This window comes from Desmodus rotundus, chromosome 1 (assembly GCF_022682495.2).
Source record: "Desmodus rotundus isolate HL8 chromosome 1, HLdesRot8A.1, whole genome shotgun sequence".
Lineage (NCBI taxonomy): Eukaryota > Metazoa > Chordata > Mammalia > Chiroptera > Phyllostomidae > Desmodus > Desmodus rotundus.
This window is the reverse complement of record NC_071387.1, coordinates 149,588,066-149,605,137: the sequence shown is the minus strand read 5'-3', so window position 1 is coordinate 149,605,137 and position 17,072 is coordinate 149,588,066. Positions and strand designations below refer to the sequence as shown.

Genomic DNA, 17,072 nt, shown 5'->3' with positions numbered 1-17,072 from the left:
GAGTCTGTCTCTGTCTTGCTTGTTAGTTCAGTTTCCTCGTTAGATTCCATATGTGAGTGAAATCACATGGTACTTGTCTTTCTCTGACTTGTTTATTTCACTTAGCATAATGTTCTCTAGGTCCATCCATACTGGATGGTAAAATTTGCTTTTTTATGGCCAAGTAGTATTCCATTGTGTAAATCTGTCATAGTTATTTTATCCACTCACCGACTGATGGACACTTGGGCTGCTTCCAAATGTTGGCAATTGTAAATTATGTTGCAATGAGCACAGGGGTGTTTATACTCTTTTGAATTTGTGTTTCACATTTTTCTAAAAAGGATTTAACTTCTTAATGTAAACCTTCACATTTACTTTTTGACAGTTCATTTGGGAAACACAATAAGAGGAGAGCCTATTTTTGTTGGAAACATGAGCTTTTTCCTTTTTGACTTAGTGATAAATCATTTATTCTTCTGATTTATAAGCATATTTCACATATATTGATTAATACATCACATGTATAATGTGGGAGTCCCTTAAGGATGCTAAGACCACATATGTTAAACTTAGCGACACATTATATTGGGCTATTGGACAAATGTCACTTTAATACAACACATACATGTTATACCTTTTTTTACTGACAGAAGAACATGCCTTTCCAAAAATATTTTATTGGATGAAACTTTCTTATTCTCATGAAAATTTTGGTTCTTTAATATAATTTATTATGCCATTTAAAATTGTTTGATAAAAGCAGTGGTACATTATAAATACCTGTAAAGAAAAATATAGTTTAAAATTTTGAGGGAAATATTATATAATTTTTCTCTTTTACATTTTCACAAAAATTCACACAGGCACTAAGAAAGACTGACAAAAATATTTTTTTGTCTGAACAATGTACTCCAGGTTGGAAACATTCAAACGTGACTTTATTTAAACATTAAAACTTCTCTAGAGTGAACCTTTGGCTACAGTCCAATGAGTTGTTTGGGGTTTTAACCAGGAAAAGACACTGTTAGAAGAATGAAAAAGAAAGCTTCAGACAATTAGCACTAGGCTAGGAATGAGGAAAGGATGAGTTTTCATTTATTATTTTTATTGGGCTCTCCAGGGCTTAGCTTTGTTTTTAGTTGAAAATTTGTCTCATAACTCCCTGGTCCTTTTCAGCTTTAGCACTTTCGATATGCTGCAATTTTCAAAACTCTATCTAACACTCCATACCAAACAGCATGGGAAACTACCAAGAACAATGTGATACTACAGTTCTTTCGGAGAACATCCCGAAAGCTTCGTTGGTATTGCTCTGGAAATACCCTTATTCTGCACAAATTTGTATGGTAGAATAGGGGGCGAAATTTTGTCTTACTAACCACATTTCAAACCAGTGCAAGTGACAGACTCTAGTGTTCTCTTCTTAGTCTAGTTCATGTGCAGCCTGATAAAGTTCAGACTTCATGGAAGAGTTGTGAACGGCACACCCGATGGGAGCATGCCACTGCAGGTAACTAGAGCCTTTGTGAGCGTAGAGAGAATGGGCAGCTAGTGGCTTGGCAGTAATGAACTAGAAGAAATGGGCATCCAGGGATGGTGAGATGAAATGAACATGTCAAACTAGGTATCAGAAGTACTTTCAGGAGATTAAAATACCATTTGGGGGCCAATAAATTAATTAAGTCATGGAAAGCTCTCATAATTATTATCATTCAGATCCTGTCTGAAAGAAATTGAAGATTTTTTTAATGCATTTACACTTTGAACATGTTCATTTAGTGCAACACGGGCAAAATAAAATGCCTATTGAGTGCTCACCAGTGAGGTGGCTGCTGTAAGCAGCATGGAGCAGAGCACCTTGGGGACGGGCCTTCAGGTCTCTAGCTGGGCAGCTGCTACTTAGCTCCAAGGAACTGTTGCCACATGGGAAAATGGGCCTGTGAATTAGGTTTTATGTGAAATCTCATATTTTCAATAATCATTCACATTTTAAAAACATTTTACATGCCAGACAAAATCTACCTGAAGAACAAATGCGACCTGTGGGCTGCTAATTTGTGTCCTCTGAGCTGAAGCTTGGAAGCAATTTGATGAGAATTTGGAAACTATTCAGCTGTAAGGGCGAGGAACAGCCTTTAGTGTCAAGGGATGATCGATCACTTAGTTTCCAAGATCCTGAAAAAACTATTCTAATGAATATAATTTTAAAAACAAATAACACCTCCTATTGGCTCTTTCCTTATGAATATTTTCCTGTTATTAGGTTGGTTCTCTGTGTTATGAGTGGCTTTCTGTTATTATTGCTAAAAAAAAATATATATATGGCCAGGAATTAGCCAAGTCTCAAGTGTAAGTTTGTTCTAAGAACATAGTGTAAATTAATTCTCTCAGTGTTTAGTAATAGTTTGTGGCTAAGGTGAGTGAGGAGAGCCTTGAGAAGGGAAACAGAGGAAGACTAGAGCAGAGAGGGTGAGCTGCAGTCTCCTTCAGGCCCATGGAGGCCTGCCATGCAGCACACCAGGCAAAGGGTGTTCCAACACCACTCAAACCAGGCAACACAGACTCTGACGCCTGTTTATGGATCTAAGTAACCCAGCTCCCCCTCCCCGCCAAATGACCAGATGGTCATGCCCTGAATAAGTAGTACTTTGGGATAGAAAAGATAGGGTCTGGGTCTAATTGTGAACTCTTTCATCAGACTTTCCAAAGCTTTCTGTGGCATCAAAATTCAAAGAACCACAGGGCAAAGACAGAGGACAGCTACCAGAACACTTTCCTTCCTCTCATTCCTTGCAGATTACTTTTTAAATTAATCTATTGCCCAGCTTACGACTTTTCTTTTGAGAGATGAAATGGGAGGGCCCAAGAAGGCAGTCTACTGTGGTTTGAGGACCAAGTGTGAACTGTGGCTCTAGAAAGAACAAACACTTTACTTGTGTCAGCAGAGAAGAGATGCTTTGAAAGAGCTACGATCCATTCAGGAAGTTGGATTTACTATATGAACTCATCTCTTTCAAATGTCCAGTTTGAGGAGAAAAAGGAAAAGTATCACCAAGGATATTATAAGCATAAGAATCAATGACAAAAACAACTACTTCAGGCACAGGCAAAATCTAAGGGGAAGAAGCATGAATATTTCCAACTCAGGACCACAGACTTATTTTAATTTTCCTCCTTCAGAATGTCCACCAGAGCTTGCAGCAGGCGGTCGTCTCTGTGCTTATAAGGTTTGGTGTTATAGAAAACATCGATGTAGTCGTTATACAGGCTGTCCTCAGTGTCTTTCAGATGGGGAGGTTTGTTCAGCTTTTCCAGGGCTTGGTAGAAATTTTCATGAGGGATGTTGACCTTTGCACTTGGAGACTTCGTTGGTGATTGCTTTGGGGGTGAGTTTTTGCTGAAAGCACTTTGTAGGAGTCGCAGCATGGCCTCGGATGGGGCGCCCTCCACCAGCTCATCACTTCTGTTCCCCACAGCACCGCCACTGCCGCTTTTTGCAGTCAGGGCACTTTCCTTCAGGTTCTCTTCCGTGGGCTGCTCCTGAAACACAGAAATCCACCAAAAAAGGGAAGAAGGCTCATTTTCAGTGCTGGGCAGGCCCGCTGCAGCACCTGCCACCGCTTCCCCTTGAGCAGCAGTTGAGGGGCAGAGAGAGTATGAGGCTTAGAGTCACACTAACTCAGGTACCCGGGGCACTTTTTAAAATCTCTTTAACTTCATTTGTAAAATGGGAATAAGGATGTCCCCATTTCCAGTTGATTTGAAGACTAAAATTAGGTTATTAAGTACTCGTACTTATTGGTATCCTTCACTTTGATAAGCAGACTTCAAGTTAGAGAATTTAATAATTTTGGATTAGTTTTAACTTCTAAGTTCTAAATGAATTAGTAAATGAATAAAACAGTAGAGTTTCATCCTATTGAAAATAAACAACTTACCACACCCACTCCCTTTCTTCCCTACTCATGTTTAACTCACTCCCTGCCTAGAAGTTAGGGGCAGCTTCGCTCACCACATTGTCAATCTACAGTTCAAAAAAAAAAACATGCCAAGAAGAATGAAGCCACACAGACCTCCCCTGACTCCGCCATCTTCTCCACCCCTCTTCTGTCGTTCTGCACGGTGTTGTAGGAGGTGTACACACGAGGCTGCTTCATGTGCTCTGGCTGAGAGGCGGTCCCATGCAAAATCAGCTTCCAGCTCACAATTCTTCCTTCATTTTGCATTCTCCCAGACTGATGGATAAGCATACAGAATTTTAGTGTGTGTTCTGAGTAACATTAAACAAGCTCCTTCAAAATACCTATAAAGGATTTTACAGTTAAAATCTAATTTAAAATTTCTGTGCATTCCATGTGTAGAGCTCTGTGTAAAAAGAAATAAATCACTGGGGAGGGGATGAATGGTGATGGAAGAAGACTTGACGTACAGATGATGTGTTATAGAATTGTACACCCAAAACCTATGTAATTATATTAAGAATGTCACCCCAATAAGCCAAAAGAAAAAAATTAAAAAGGAAAAAAAGAGCCCTGACCCAGTGGCTCAGTTGGTTGAAGTGTCATTTCGTACACCAAAAGGTTGTGGGTTCAATCCCTGGTCAGGGTACATGCCTAGGTTGCAGGTTCCATCCCCATTTGGGGCATGTACAGGAGGCAACCGATCGATGTTTCTCACATGGATGTGTGTGTCTCTCTCTCTCTCTCTCGCCTTTCCTCTGTCTCTAAAATCAATAAACATATCCTCAGGAGAGGATTTTAAAACATAAGATAATAAATGGAAAAAAAGGGAGGGAATAAAGAAATCATTGGATTCACTCCTGGTATGAAAATTGACAGTTTACAGGCTCAAGGACTCAAAAAACAATGAATTGCTTCATTTAATTAAAAAAGCAGAACTCTCAGGGGCAGGAGTGGGCAGAGCAGGGGAGAACAACGGGGGAAAATGGGGACAACTGTAATTGAACAATAATAAAATTTTTTTAATTTAAAAATTAGAAAAGCAGAACTATATTAACCTCCTGTTTTTCAAAAAATATGTTATTTATTTTTAGAGAGGGGGGAAGGAAGAGAGACAGAGAAGGAGAGAAACATCAATGTGTGGATGCCTCTTGCATGCCCCTCCCCTGAGGTCCTGGCCCACAAAATAGGCATGTACCCTGACTGAGAATCGAACTGGTAACCCTTTGGTTTGCAAGCCAGCTCTCAATCCACTGAGCCACACCAGCCAAGGCTAACCTCCTTTTCTATATGGGGTATGTTCTTAAAAATTTGACTGTACCTTCTATAAACAGAATTACATTTACCAATTACCAACTTGGAGAGACATTCCATTGGGGAGAAAAAGTCAGCCTCTACAGAGCATTACCAATAGCCTTTAACATTAATCAGCCCTTAAAAACTGTACATTATGGGAAGAGTAATACTTTTCAGAGGCTCAAATACTATGGTAAAAGTATGTGCTAAAATCTAAAATATCTAAAAAAGTATTTAAAAGTATAGAGTCAAATTCTGCAGACTTATCTTGGTAAACAGGCCTTCTTAGTTTCCCGGTGGTGAAACTGAGTTAGAGGGAGGCCATGTCCGTGAACAGGCCCACCTGCTCATACCACTTTCTTGTTCTCCCTATGAGAGCGGGAATTTTTACAACTTCCATTTCTAAATTCCAATTTTAGCTGTCTTTAGGAGAAAGCTATTCTCAGAGACAAAAGTAACAATAACTGTAAGATTTATATTAACTTAATTGACATCTTCAGGAATTTAAAATCATCTCTTTAAAAAAAACTTATTTAGACATTGAAATCTGGTGCTGCTGATACTTATAGCACATCTCTCTCAGGAGAACCCAGACCAAAAAACCCTTTGTTTATATGCTCACCTATAGAAAATGCTGGAGAAATGATGCAAAAATAAATAATTCAGCTGCATAAGTATTTGGCTTTTTGCTCAGATACTCCTTGCTTTATTTTTAGGACTGTAAGTTATAGTTATAGAGTGTTAGTAAACAGAGTGAAAGAGAAATAATTTTTACTTTGTTTCATAACTGAAGAAAAACAAGACCAAGTCATGTTAAATAAACTGTCTTGTCTAATAAATAAGCTACTTTTAAATAGCCACTGCATAAATATTTGTAATAGTCCCTCGCGTGACTCCAGTGGAGTGCCATGAGCAGAGCTGGTCTAGCATTTAACTATGTTTGTGAATATAGCTCCTTCTGGTGAGTAGGTCCTGTGGCAGGCTACGTTCTAACATGGGAACACTTGGATTTGTCCCACAGCCCGTCACATTCTGTATCAGAGTATCTTCTCTTCCTTCTTCTGTGGCTACTGCCTAATCACGTAGCCAAGTAGGCAGGACTTGAAACACGACATCTTTTCCTTACTTCAACTAAGGGATAATCAAAGTTCTTTGGAGCCCTTATTAATGATGACCCCAACCTTAAAACTCCTTCAAAGTATTTAAGCTTGTGTTTCTGTAGCCTTTTCTTCTTTCTTACCATGTCTGCAATTCGCAAAGTCCAGGTGCCTATTGGATTCTCTCCCCACGTGTGAACAGACATGAAGTCCCAATTTTTAAAGCCTTTAGGAGATATATCCCGCTCTCTTTCAGCCAACAGAATAGCGCTGGTTCCTATTTTCATACAAAAGACACAAGTTAATAAATGTCCGAACAGTTCGGATAGGACTCACTCTAGCATCTGATAACGGAAAATGGAAGCTGGGAGAGATTAGCCCTCCAAATTTTCCTTTTGAGTATAAGACCAGGATAGAGACATTCACAAGAAACAAAAATGTTTTTATCTATAGTACTTTGCCCATTATCTGACATATGTTCTCAATAAATAATGTGGAAAAATAAATAATGAATGACTATATTAAGGTTTATTTGAATAAGGAGAACTCAGAACCACATCTACAAACTATTGTACATTAGAGAGTCAAAGACCTAAAATACATTTTAATGCAACTGTCATTTTGAAATTTAAGAGGAAATTTTGAAAATTTAATAGGTAACTGTGTCTATAATCTTGTGTACACATAAAAATAAAGCTATATTAATTTAATAATATTTTATCAAATAAAACTAGTTTTCAAATTCAAACTTTCTATAGATCAATAAATAATATTTCTAAGTGAAAGGGTCAAATGAATTATGAGGCCATCACTGAAAAAGAATTCCACCAATATTTCAGGCCAATTCCAAGATATCTAGAAAGTGTAACTCCAAAATTAACAGAATCTACCCCAAGCCTCTGAGAAGTTCACACCCAAGAAGATTATAGAGGTAGCTCATCTTCCCTCATGTATCACCTATAGACATTGAATGTAGTCAGAGACTGAATCCTACAAAAACGGAAGAGTGTTGAGATAGTTTGTCCTGGCAGGATTGTGGTTTGTGTCCACGAGCTCTTTCCCATCCAAGATCTCATCGGAACTAGTACCCTCTCAGGAAAAGCACATGCCCATACATCATATTGTATGGCCTTAATCATAGCATTATGGAAAATTTGTTAGTCTTCTCAACCCTCTTTCAGGGATCAGAATTCTCAGTTTTTCAGTTGATTCCTTGGATGTGTTTGATGTACCTGTCAGCTTTATTAATTAATTATCAGAGTAATTATCACTCATGTGTTATCTGAGAAAAAAGAATGATAGATCAGTGACCTAGGAAAATGAACACAATTTGAAAATGAGTGTTAAGGTATTAATTAAACTCCAGAAAGTTTTATTAATTAAAGGTATTATTTGAATAGACCTCACTCTTTGCTTAACTAAGGACCAGTGGGAATGAGGAGGGCAGAATTCTGATGTTAACAAAAAGCACTATGTATGTGTGTGTGTGCATGTGTGTATTTTAATCCTCACCTGAGAACATGTTTTTATTGATTTTAGAGAGAGAATAAGAGACAGAGAGAGAAAGGGAAACATTGATGTGAGAGAGAAACATCAATCAGTTGCCTCCTATACATGCCCCAACCAGGGATTGAGCCAGCAACCTAGGTATGTACCCTGACCAGGAATCCAACCCGCAACCTTTTGGTGACTAGGATAATGCCCCAACCAACTGAGCCACACACCCAGGGCATCAGAAGCAGCAGCATATTTTATATGACCTGAAAATATCTACTGGGAGATAGTTCTATAAAGAAACAAACTCATTCATCTGAAATAATTCAGTTTACAGTTAAAAAGTTACAAAAATGGTTTAAAAGAAATTTTTGAAGTTTTACAAATCTTTACCAGCAGCAGAGGTGAGTGTGACATGAAGGTCTCCTCTTCGAGAATATTCAATTGTTGCTTCAAATTGTACATGTTCCAGGGACTTGATAGCATTTTCCTGTCCTTCACAAGCTCTTGTTGGAATCTCAATGATAACTTCTCCATTAGCTTTCAGGGCTCTAAATATATTAATGAATCATCACTGAATAAAGTGTATCTCTTTTTCCTTGCATTTTATGCAAATATGTACACATCAGCCTTGACTAGATCTCAACTAAACTTGATGTCTCTCCCTATTATGAGTAGAATCCAGTTCAGGACTATAAATGCGTTTTAATGCCTATAAGATGTAAGGTTTTTAAAGAAATAGAAAAAAATAGCAATTCAACAGTTTTAGCAAATAACAGATTTTATGGAAACACAAAAGATCACAAATAGGCAAACCAATCCTGAGAAAGAAGAACAAAACTTAAGGCATCATACTTCCTAATTTCAAAATATATTAGAAAGCTACAATAATCAAAACAGCACGGTACTGGCAAAAAACAACAACAACAAAAACCAAAACACCAGACATATAGACAAATGGAACAGAATAGGGAACCCAGTTAAGTGTACTTACCACAATTAAATAAAAAGAAAAGAAAATGATAAAGAACACAGATACTTGAAAAAAATGCTCTTTACTGTGGAATCAAATTCAGGTAGGTTTGCCTCGGACCTATCAAAAAATGGTCTATTATTGAAATAGACCCTATGGAATTTCCTCAGAAAACTAAAAATGGAACTGCCCTTTGCCCCAGCAACTCCACTGCTGGGATTATACCCTAAGAGCCCTGAAACACCAGTCCAAAAGAACCTATGCACCCCAATGTTCCTAGCAGCACAATTTACAATAGCCAAGTACTGGAAACAACTGAAGTGCCCATCAGTAAATGAGTGGATCTAAAAACTATGGTACATTTACACAATGGAATTCTACGCAGCAGAGAGAAAGAAGAGCTTATACCCTTTACGGACAGCATGGATGGAACTGGAGAGCATTATGCTAAGTGAAATAAGCCAGACGGTAAGGGACAAATACCATATGATCTCACCTTTAACTGGAACATAATCAACAAAAGAAAAAAGCAAACAAAATATAACCAGAGACACTGAAATTAAGAACAATGTAACAATAGCCAGAGGGGAGTAGGGAGGAGACAGCAGGGAGAGGAGTTTACAGGAACTACTATAAAGGACACATGGACAAAATCAAGGAGGAAGGTGGAGGTGGGAGAGGGAGGTGGGTTTGGCTGGGGTGGGGTGGAGGGATAGGGGAGAAAATGCAGACAATTGTAATTGAAAAACAATAAAAATTTTTTTAAAAAAATGATTTTATGTTCCTAATGCATGTCCCCCATGCCTCCCATCCTTGGATATTTTGTGTGAGTGGGTCTTCAGTATAATCATGGTTGTCATGATAGAATCAATGAAACAGACATAGCATATTCTACTTCTGTGGCCAGATGTGTTGGGCAGATGTGGTCCATGTAAAAGCAGTATGATAAAGGTTCCTTCATGGGAGAAAAGTCATTACTCACCGAGCACTGTGGCATGAAGTGAGGCTCTTGAATTTTGGATAATACTGGCTGACAACTATTGTATTTTATCAATTCTAAGATGCATATTTAAACATTTTAACATCTCTAAATCTGGTATAAATCTTAAAACTGATGATTGATAATAGTTTAATTAGCAATGATTATTCTTAGTGCTATATAAAACAATGGTCACCTTAAACCTAATGCTAGATAGGAGGTAGGCTATGAGAGAAAAATGCAAATATGCCGATGTGATTTGCAGATCTTTGATCTCAGTATTCCGCCCGGACCCACAGGGAACACTAGCAAATGCTACCTCCATCTACTTCAGAAAGGTAGGTGAGAAAAAAATCAGGCAAAATGACAAACATTATAGCAAATAGTGCCTTGGGAACGCTTCTTTGTTCAAAATTCCTGAGACACTTACCTGGGCTCAAAGTCATTATCCTTTACAATACACTGTTTCTTCTCAGGCACGCTGTTCCAGGTTTTCGGATCAGCCAAGTCCACCAGTGCTTTGGCATTTAGCAGCCCGAATCCAAATCGACTATTCACCATCAAGCCTGCTCCATTCTTTTTCCATCCAGGGTTATTGGCCAGTGGGTCATACTCAGAGGTCCAGACAACTAAGTGCTGCATATCTCGCCAGGTGAGATTTGGGCTGGATAGAAAGTGACCCAAAGTATCTTTCAGGGACAAAATGAAGTTTCCTTGTAAATGCAAGTGCTAAAAACAAGCATCTCCACTCAGAAATCATGAAGTACCTTTTGCAAATGTACTTGTGTAACCTTTTATTTGTGTTACTATTTGTATGTCTTTTCATTCAATTCAAAATATGGTGTGGAAAACTTCTCCCCATACCACGGAAGTTAAGTTTTTACTGTGGATGAAATTTTGGGTTCAGTATTGTAGAAACGCAGGACCCGATTCATGATTTCTAATTAGTTAAAGTTAACTGGAGCAAAACTTTAAAATGCGAGAACTTCTGAGACAGGCTAGTAAGCCAGGACACGTAGAATAGGGAATCTGAGACAGACAGCTGAACACACTGGCCAAGCAATTTAGAGCCAGATACAAAAGTTCACCTCCCCAGAGATAACATCTAGGCCTCAGTTGTATTTCAGCTGCAGGCCGAGAGAAACAGCAAAACCTGGTGGGCGATGCCAGGACCAGCTGCAATGACCAAAGACCCCCTTCCCTGGCACTGACCAATCAGTGGAGACTGCGGCCCTGAAAGGAGAACTGAGGAATATTCTACTGAAAGCTTTCCCTGAGACCTCCCCTAAGATTCCCACCTACAAGAGAGAAATCAAAACTGAAGATGAAGGACCCTGGGCATGCTCTCCCTCTGGGAAGCAGCCTGAGCCAGTCCTTCCCCTCTCCTTCCTCCTCTCCTTCCCCCACAGGCACACATCTCAACTCTAAGGGTCCCCACCAGACTGCAGCCAGCAGAGGAATGGGCAGCAACAGCTTGTCCCAGGCTAATTCCCTGAACCTGTCTCCAAGGTCCTCTTTCCTCTGACTTCCCAGTGAGCTAAGGCAGCCCAGCCTAGGCTCTCCTGTTGATTCTTCTACGCTAGGGCCTTCCTTGTTTCACTGTCCCCAGCTTCAGTAAACGTGCCCTCATAGTCACCTGGACTCGCGCTGTGAAATTTTTCCTTCATGACGTCAAGAACCCACACACTTCCGGCTGGCCCTGGGCAGACCCCCTCAGGGCCAGGTGTCCTGCCTGGTAACCCTCCTTTGTGTCTCACAGTCCTCTGGTGTAGACTCTGATTTCCTTCTTAAGAAGACTCAGATTTTAAAGACACGGGCTGCCTTCCTACTCCAATACTTTTTGTCTTTTTTCTTCATGTACCAAAAGTGTCAAGAAACTCTTAGCTGCTTGAGATCACTCTTGCAAGGCACAATGCTTAATACTAGATGGATATTTGAGGAGGTGGTTATTGTTTTTAAGAAGTTTACAATCCAGTAAAAGAACTAAGTTTTTTTTTTTGTAATTATAATATAGCTACTGAGTGCTGTGTTTACCGCATAATGCATTGTAGAAGTTTAGAGGAGAGAGAATTCTTTTGGGATAGGAAGATCAAGGGAGGCTTTGCTGGAAGGAAATAGTTGAGCTGACCTTTGAAAAGTGGGTAGAGTGTCAAGAGGTGGAAAGAGAGAAAAGAGGGTGAGGCAACAGAGCAAAACCTGTGAGCAGGGGAAAGCACAGGATGTGGCCTAAGTGCAGTGGGCAGTCTGGTTTGCTGGAGCAGGAAGGGGAGATGAGGGGCAAGGGCCCAGACACTGAGGGCCTTGACTGCCAGGAAAGGGACTCATCCTTTATTGTTTGGGCAATGGGGAATCATTGAGAAATTCTGAGCAAGGAAATGGTATAATCAGAAATCTTGATAAAACTAGTTTAACGACAATATAAAGGTAAATCAGAGGTGCACGGGATCGTTGGGTCTATGATAATGCATATGAAACCTTTCCTGGTGGACCTACTTAAAATTCCAGTTCTTCCCACATGCTCCTGAGCTCTCCGGTCATGCCGCACTTTTTTCTTTAGATGGCATTTATCACTTCGAACATACTGGGCAACTCGCTTGTTTTGAATATTATTAACGTCTGTCTCCCTGCTAGGATTAGGCATGAGAAGGGCTGAGATTTTAATCAATCTTTTTCTCTGACGTGTGCCCAGCACTCAGAAGAATTCCAGGCACAGAGTATCTGCTGAGTAAATATTGGTTGGTTGAATGATTGAATGTAAGCATATGTTAACTAGCCCCAGATATAATTTTAAAACCTACTGCTATTAGTCATTAGAGTCTTTCCAGATCTCAAGCTTTCCCTTATCTTTGAGACCTGCACTGTTTCCATTAAGCCAATGAAACATAATTTAATAAATAAATGCCCGAGTTGTTAGTCCTCAAGGTTTCTATCTTATCATTAGGTTGTGAAACAACCCTAAAGGGAATCTGGCCCAATTTGCTCTTTTCTCCATAGAGCCAGTAATATATGGTTAAGTTGCCCCCTGGTACATACTGCAAAGGCTACCTGGAAGGCCCCCCGGGGAAGCTCCCTCCCCACGCCAGCCCAGGTGCACAGCGCATCAGCTGTGGTCTCTCTAGGGAGTTGCAGTCAAGAACCCAGCCCCCTTCCTTGGTCAAGTTCTTCCCATAAGTACATTTCTAGCCCCTCACACCTTCATTCTTAGGTCTCCTTATCTGAGACCTTGGGCAGCGATCTGCTCTGCTGAGGCCTCCTTATGCGGGGAGTGGGAGAAACCTTGAGGACATTTTCCCTATTCTCACCACCCAGTACTTCTCCACTCCTAGCCTTCCTCCAAGCCCCACCCCACCCCAGAGTCCATAAAACTACCAGAGCCTTTTGTTGGGGCTCCTTCAACAGTGAGAAGACGCCCATGAACATGGTGCTCCACTTGACTCTTGGCCGGCACACTATTCCCTGGGGGGAAATGAATCGGGGGAGTCAGGGTTTCCTCTCATTTTAGACTCTGGCTTATACCATCACAGTAAGCAATTAAAGGTGTAACTCTTTCATTTATGGTTTGTTGCTTTAATTGGCTACTGTGACAACTAGCAGCTCAGTAGGCTCTCAGCTCAGCTGAGCTGCTGACAAACACACCACCCAGAGAGCAACTGATGGAGGCCTTAGACAGACTCCAGGTCAGCAATTCCCATGGGTCCCAGATTGCACCATAATCACCTGGTACCCTTGTAAATACTGATAATTCCTGAGTCCCATCCTAAACCTACTGAATCAAAATATCTGAAGTAGGGCATGATTTTACATTTATATTTCAAAAAAACTGTCTAACCAGTTCTATGTTGGAGCTGAAACAAGAGCTGAAAGAAAGAATACAAGCATATCACTAAGACAGTTAGAAATTAACTCAAATCATGGAGGTCAGAATAGGGAGTGATAAAAGGCATAATAAACTATATTCTACTACCAAAGACCTGTGTGACCTTAAGCAAGTCACTTCATCTCCCTGGGCCTGAGTTGACTCATTTATAAGAATAGAAGGATGAGTGTAATCTCCAGAATTCCTTACTATTCAGACCTCCTATCTGCCCAATATTATAAATACCGCAGTACAGACCTTGTCTCCACATTGGCCATCCCACCACATTCAGGAATAATTAACTAGCTGAGCAGAAACAGCTATTTCCTTAATGTAGAAATAAATTCTAAACTACAAAGCATTGTACTGAACTTCTTGCATCCTTCCAGTCTTTTAAAGGGAGTTTTCGGCACAAGCCTCTTATCAAGGTGGTCGATGGGCAACTGGCCACTTTCCTAGTGGGACCATCAGTGTGAGCGGGTGTGAGCAGGAGGCTGGACGAGAAAGTGCACTGAGAAGGCACACGGCAGGGTCCTGGTAATAAAACGCAAGGTCTAGACTTCCTACATTTCTATAGTAGAACATTTGTTTTACCCTTAACTGCGTGTTTTGTTTTTAATGTCACTTTACCTATTCTTTGCAAACTATTCAAGGGGGCATCATTGCCATGCAATTTGGAAAATTAAGCCCATTTTCCTAACAGTTATTGTTCATTTGTGTGATTGAATTTCAAAAATAAAAAGGAGCTGCTAATAATAGTACATCTCATTGCTGACAGCCTCCCTTTGTTAATTAGTGCTCACAGCATCCACAATAATTAAAATTTTTAAAGCTGCATTAGGTTGCTAATCAAGGATATGTTTATAGAAAATAAGGACTGTGGAATTAAACACTGAAATTAAGCATTGCTTCTAATTAGAGAGCGTAGGTAAAGTAACCTGGAAGCAAAATTCTAAAATGAAAGAGTCTTAGAGGTTACCTGGGTCAGCCTCTAATCGCACCTATGTAAGCCTGGTATGTGGAAGATTTGCTAACCTGGAGACTTTCCGACATTTCACAACCTACTAAGTCAAGGATTTCTTTGATGTAATTTATCCAAAGGTTTCATGCAGCATTGAAAGTTTATTTTCCTTTCTCCAGCCTTAAAACAGAAAATTAGTTCATCCATTTAATACCTCCAAAGATATGAAGGGATTCAATGTTTCACTGTAGAATTTGCATTCTCTATTAAAAATTATGCTGATTCCTTTGCTACCTCCACAGAAGATTGAGGTTATTGTCTGCCATCTTTCTTATGTACACTTACTACATATTAATAATGTGCCATAGCCTTTATCCAAGGAATTTCTGTCTTTTTAATGCCTAGTAAGTACCTGATTGGGCATCTTCATAATTACAGCTATATGAGGTATAGGAAAAAACAGTTGTAAATTAACTCTCTATAGCACTATTTCTCTAAATTTTGTTAAGGTAACTACCAGCAAACTGCCTAACATACATGTGTAAAATGGGGATTCCTGGGCCAAATATCAGAGAATTCTGAATCTGAGTTGGTAACAGTGAGGCCTGGGACTCAACGTGCCACATAAACTCCTAAGATGATTGTTATGCATGCTGGTGTTTGAGAACTCTGTTTTAGGGAAGAAAATTCCTCTCTTCATATTTGAGCCAGAAACCATTCTTTCTCCTTCCCTCTCCACTTCCCATCCCCCAGTGCTCCAGCTAAGTCATAATTAATGCAACATAGTAACAGCAGTTTGCTTGTGACAAGGTGTCTCTTATGAGGAACTCATAAACACATGAGCGTTCTGATGTCCCTTTATCAGTCTCAGCCTTATTATTGTCTGAGGGCATGATAGGCTTCATTCAGCATTCCCTCTGTCAGGCCCATGGGAAGCAGCAGAGTGTGTAGTCGCTGATAGTACAGGCTTTGGTGTCAGACACACCAGAGTTTGAATCTCTTCGTGGGATGTTGGTTACATTTCTCAACCTCTCTAAGCCTCAGTTTCTTTGTTGATAAAATGAAACTAAGAATTCCCATGCCACAAAGATGTTGTAAGGATTAAAATCAGCATTGCGTATAAAGAGGTTAGCACAGTATCTGGTCCATGGTAAGAACCTGATAAATACTGAATGTTATTATTCTCAATAAATTTAGCCCATGGTTTTACTCCCGTCTCCACAGTTATTCCTTGAGGACCAGCACATAGCTACATGATTCTCCCAATCTTGACTGACTAGGGAAACTTCTAGAAATTCTGGCATTCAGATTTTCCAAAATAATTGTCTTGGTATATAGACAATTGAATTTGGCTCAGAAAACTGTCCATTTGGGAAAAGACATCTCAATAATCTCTCTGTACTTCGGCAGAATGTATATATAAATGTTAAGATAGATTTTGTCCATTGTACTGATTATTGAATCAAAATAAAAGGAATTAAATTCTTATTATGTGCACCGGCAAGATCATAAACTCTTAATGTCTCAGATTATGAACAGTGTGGGAATCTGACGGAACCTACAAACAGTCCCCCTGAAAAGTGCCGTGCATACGCTCACAAACAATTCTGCTTCTAGTTTCAAAAAAGCTTGTGGACCCCTGGAAACTCATCCACATATTTGATAGCAATCCATGGAGCCCCTGCTTTATAAATAGCCCAATAGAAATTAACTGCAATTAACAAGGCTAGATCATTCTTAGATCATTTTCTCCTTGTACAGAAAAAGAAGTTTAACATTTTACAGATCAGATGTTAAAATTTTTTAATTTCAATTTTTATGTAAAATTAACATTACATCTTTTCACATAGATGGGTGTTTCTACTGTACTGGTCATTGGACGAGGATGGGCCAGTTCTATTTCCATGTACCTTATAGGTGTTAGGTAGAAAAGACTTAATATTTTAAGGATGATTTTTTTTAACGGGTCCCTGGAGCTAACAGCTTACATCCTGAAATCATGAATACCATAAGCCCGTTATTCCACCTGTGTGTGACCACTTGCCCTTATAGGACTTTATTTTTTCCACTCAGAACCGCTCACCACCAACCTCAACAATACATGTTAGGTGATCTATATATGCTGATATTTCGTATTTCAAGTTGGAGAACTTTATATAGGGAAAAGGTTTGAAACAAATCATCTGACCTGACCCCTTCGCTGTATAGAGGGAAACTGAACCCTCAAGTGGGAATTAACTTGCCTAAGGTCACAAAGTAGGAGCATGCCTAGAAATTGAAGCCAGGTGTTCCTTGCACTTTTCACTGCTTAGATGATTTTTTTTCTCAACTTAGGTTTGCATCTGCTGATGCCAGTCCTAGCTTGTGTTCGTAGGCTTTGGCCTCTGTCCATCCCCTTCTGTTACAAGTGAACTCAGATTCTAAACATAGCTCTTTTCTTGGTCCCAAGAGTTTTAAGTGTTCCTCTATTTCTGA

The 17,072-nt window shown here is 39.7% G+C and overlaps 1 protein-coding gene across 1 annotated transcript in view; it reads right to left on the bottom strand.

The window, feature by feature from the left end:
• Positions 1-435: 435 nt before the first annotated feature.
• PCSK1 (proprotein convertase subtilisin/kexin type 1) overlaps positions 436-17,072 on the bottom strand; it is a 43,260-nt gene continuing 26,623 nt past the window's right edge. The window contains exons 10-14 of the mRNA XM_024563511.3: positions 10,211-10,444; positions 8,222-8,379; positions 6,478-6,611; positions 4,056-4,217; positions 436-3,522 (exon numbers count right to left, since the gene is read on the bottom strand). Coding sequence (XP_024419279.2) covers positions 3,145-3,522; positions 4,056-4,217; positions 6,478-6,611; positions 8,222-8,379; positions 10,211-10,444 — 1,066 coding nt within the window. The 3' untranslated portion in view covers positions 436-3,144. The remainder of the gene's footprint in view (positions 3,523-4,055; positions 4,218-6,477; positions 6,612-8,221; positions 8,380-10,210; positions 10,445-17,072) is intronic.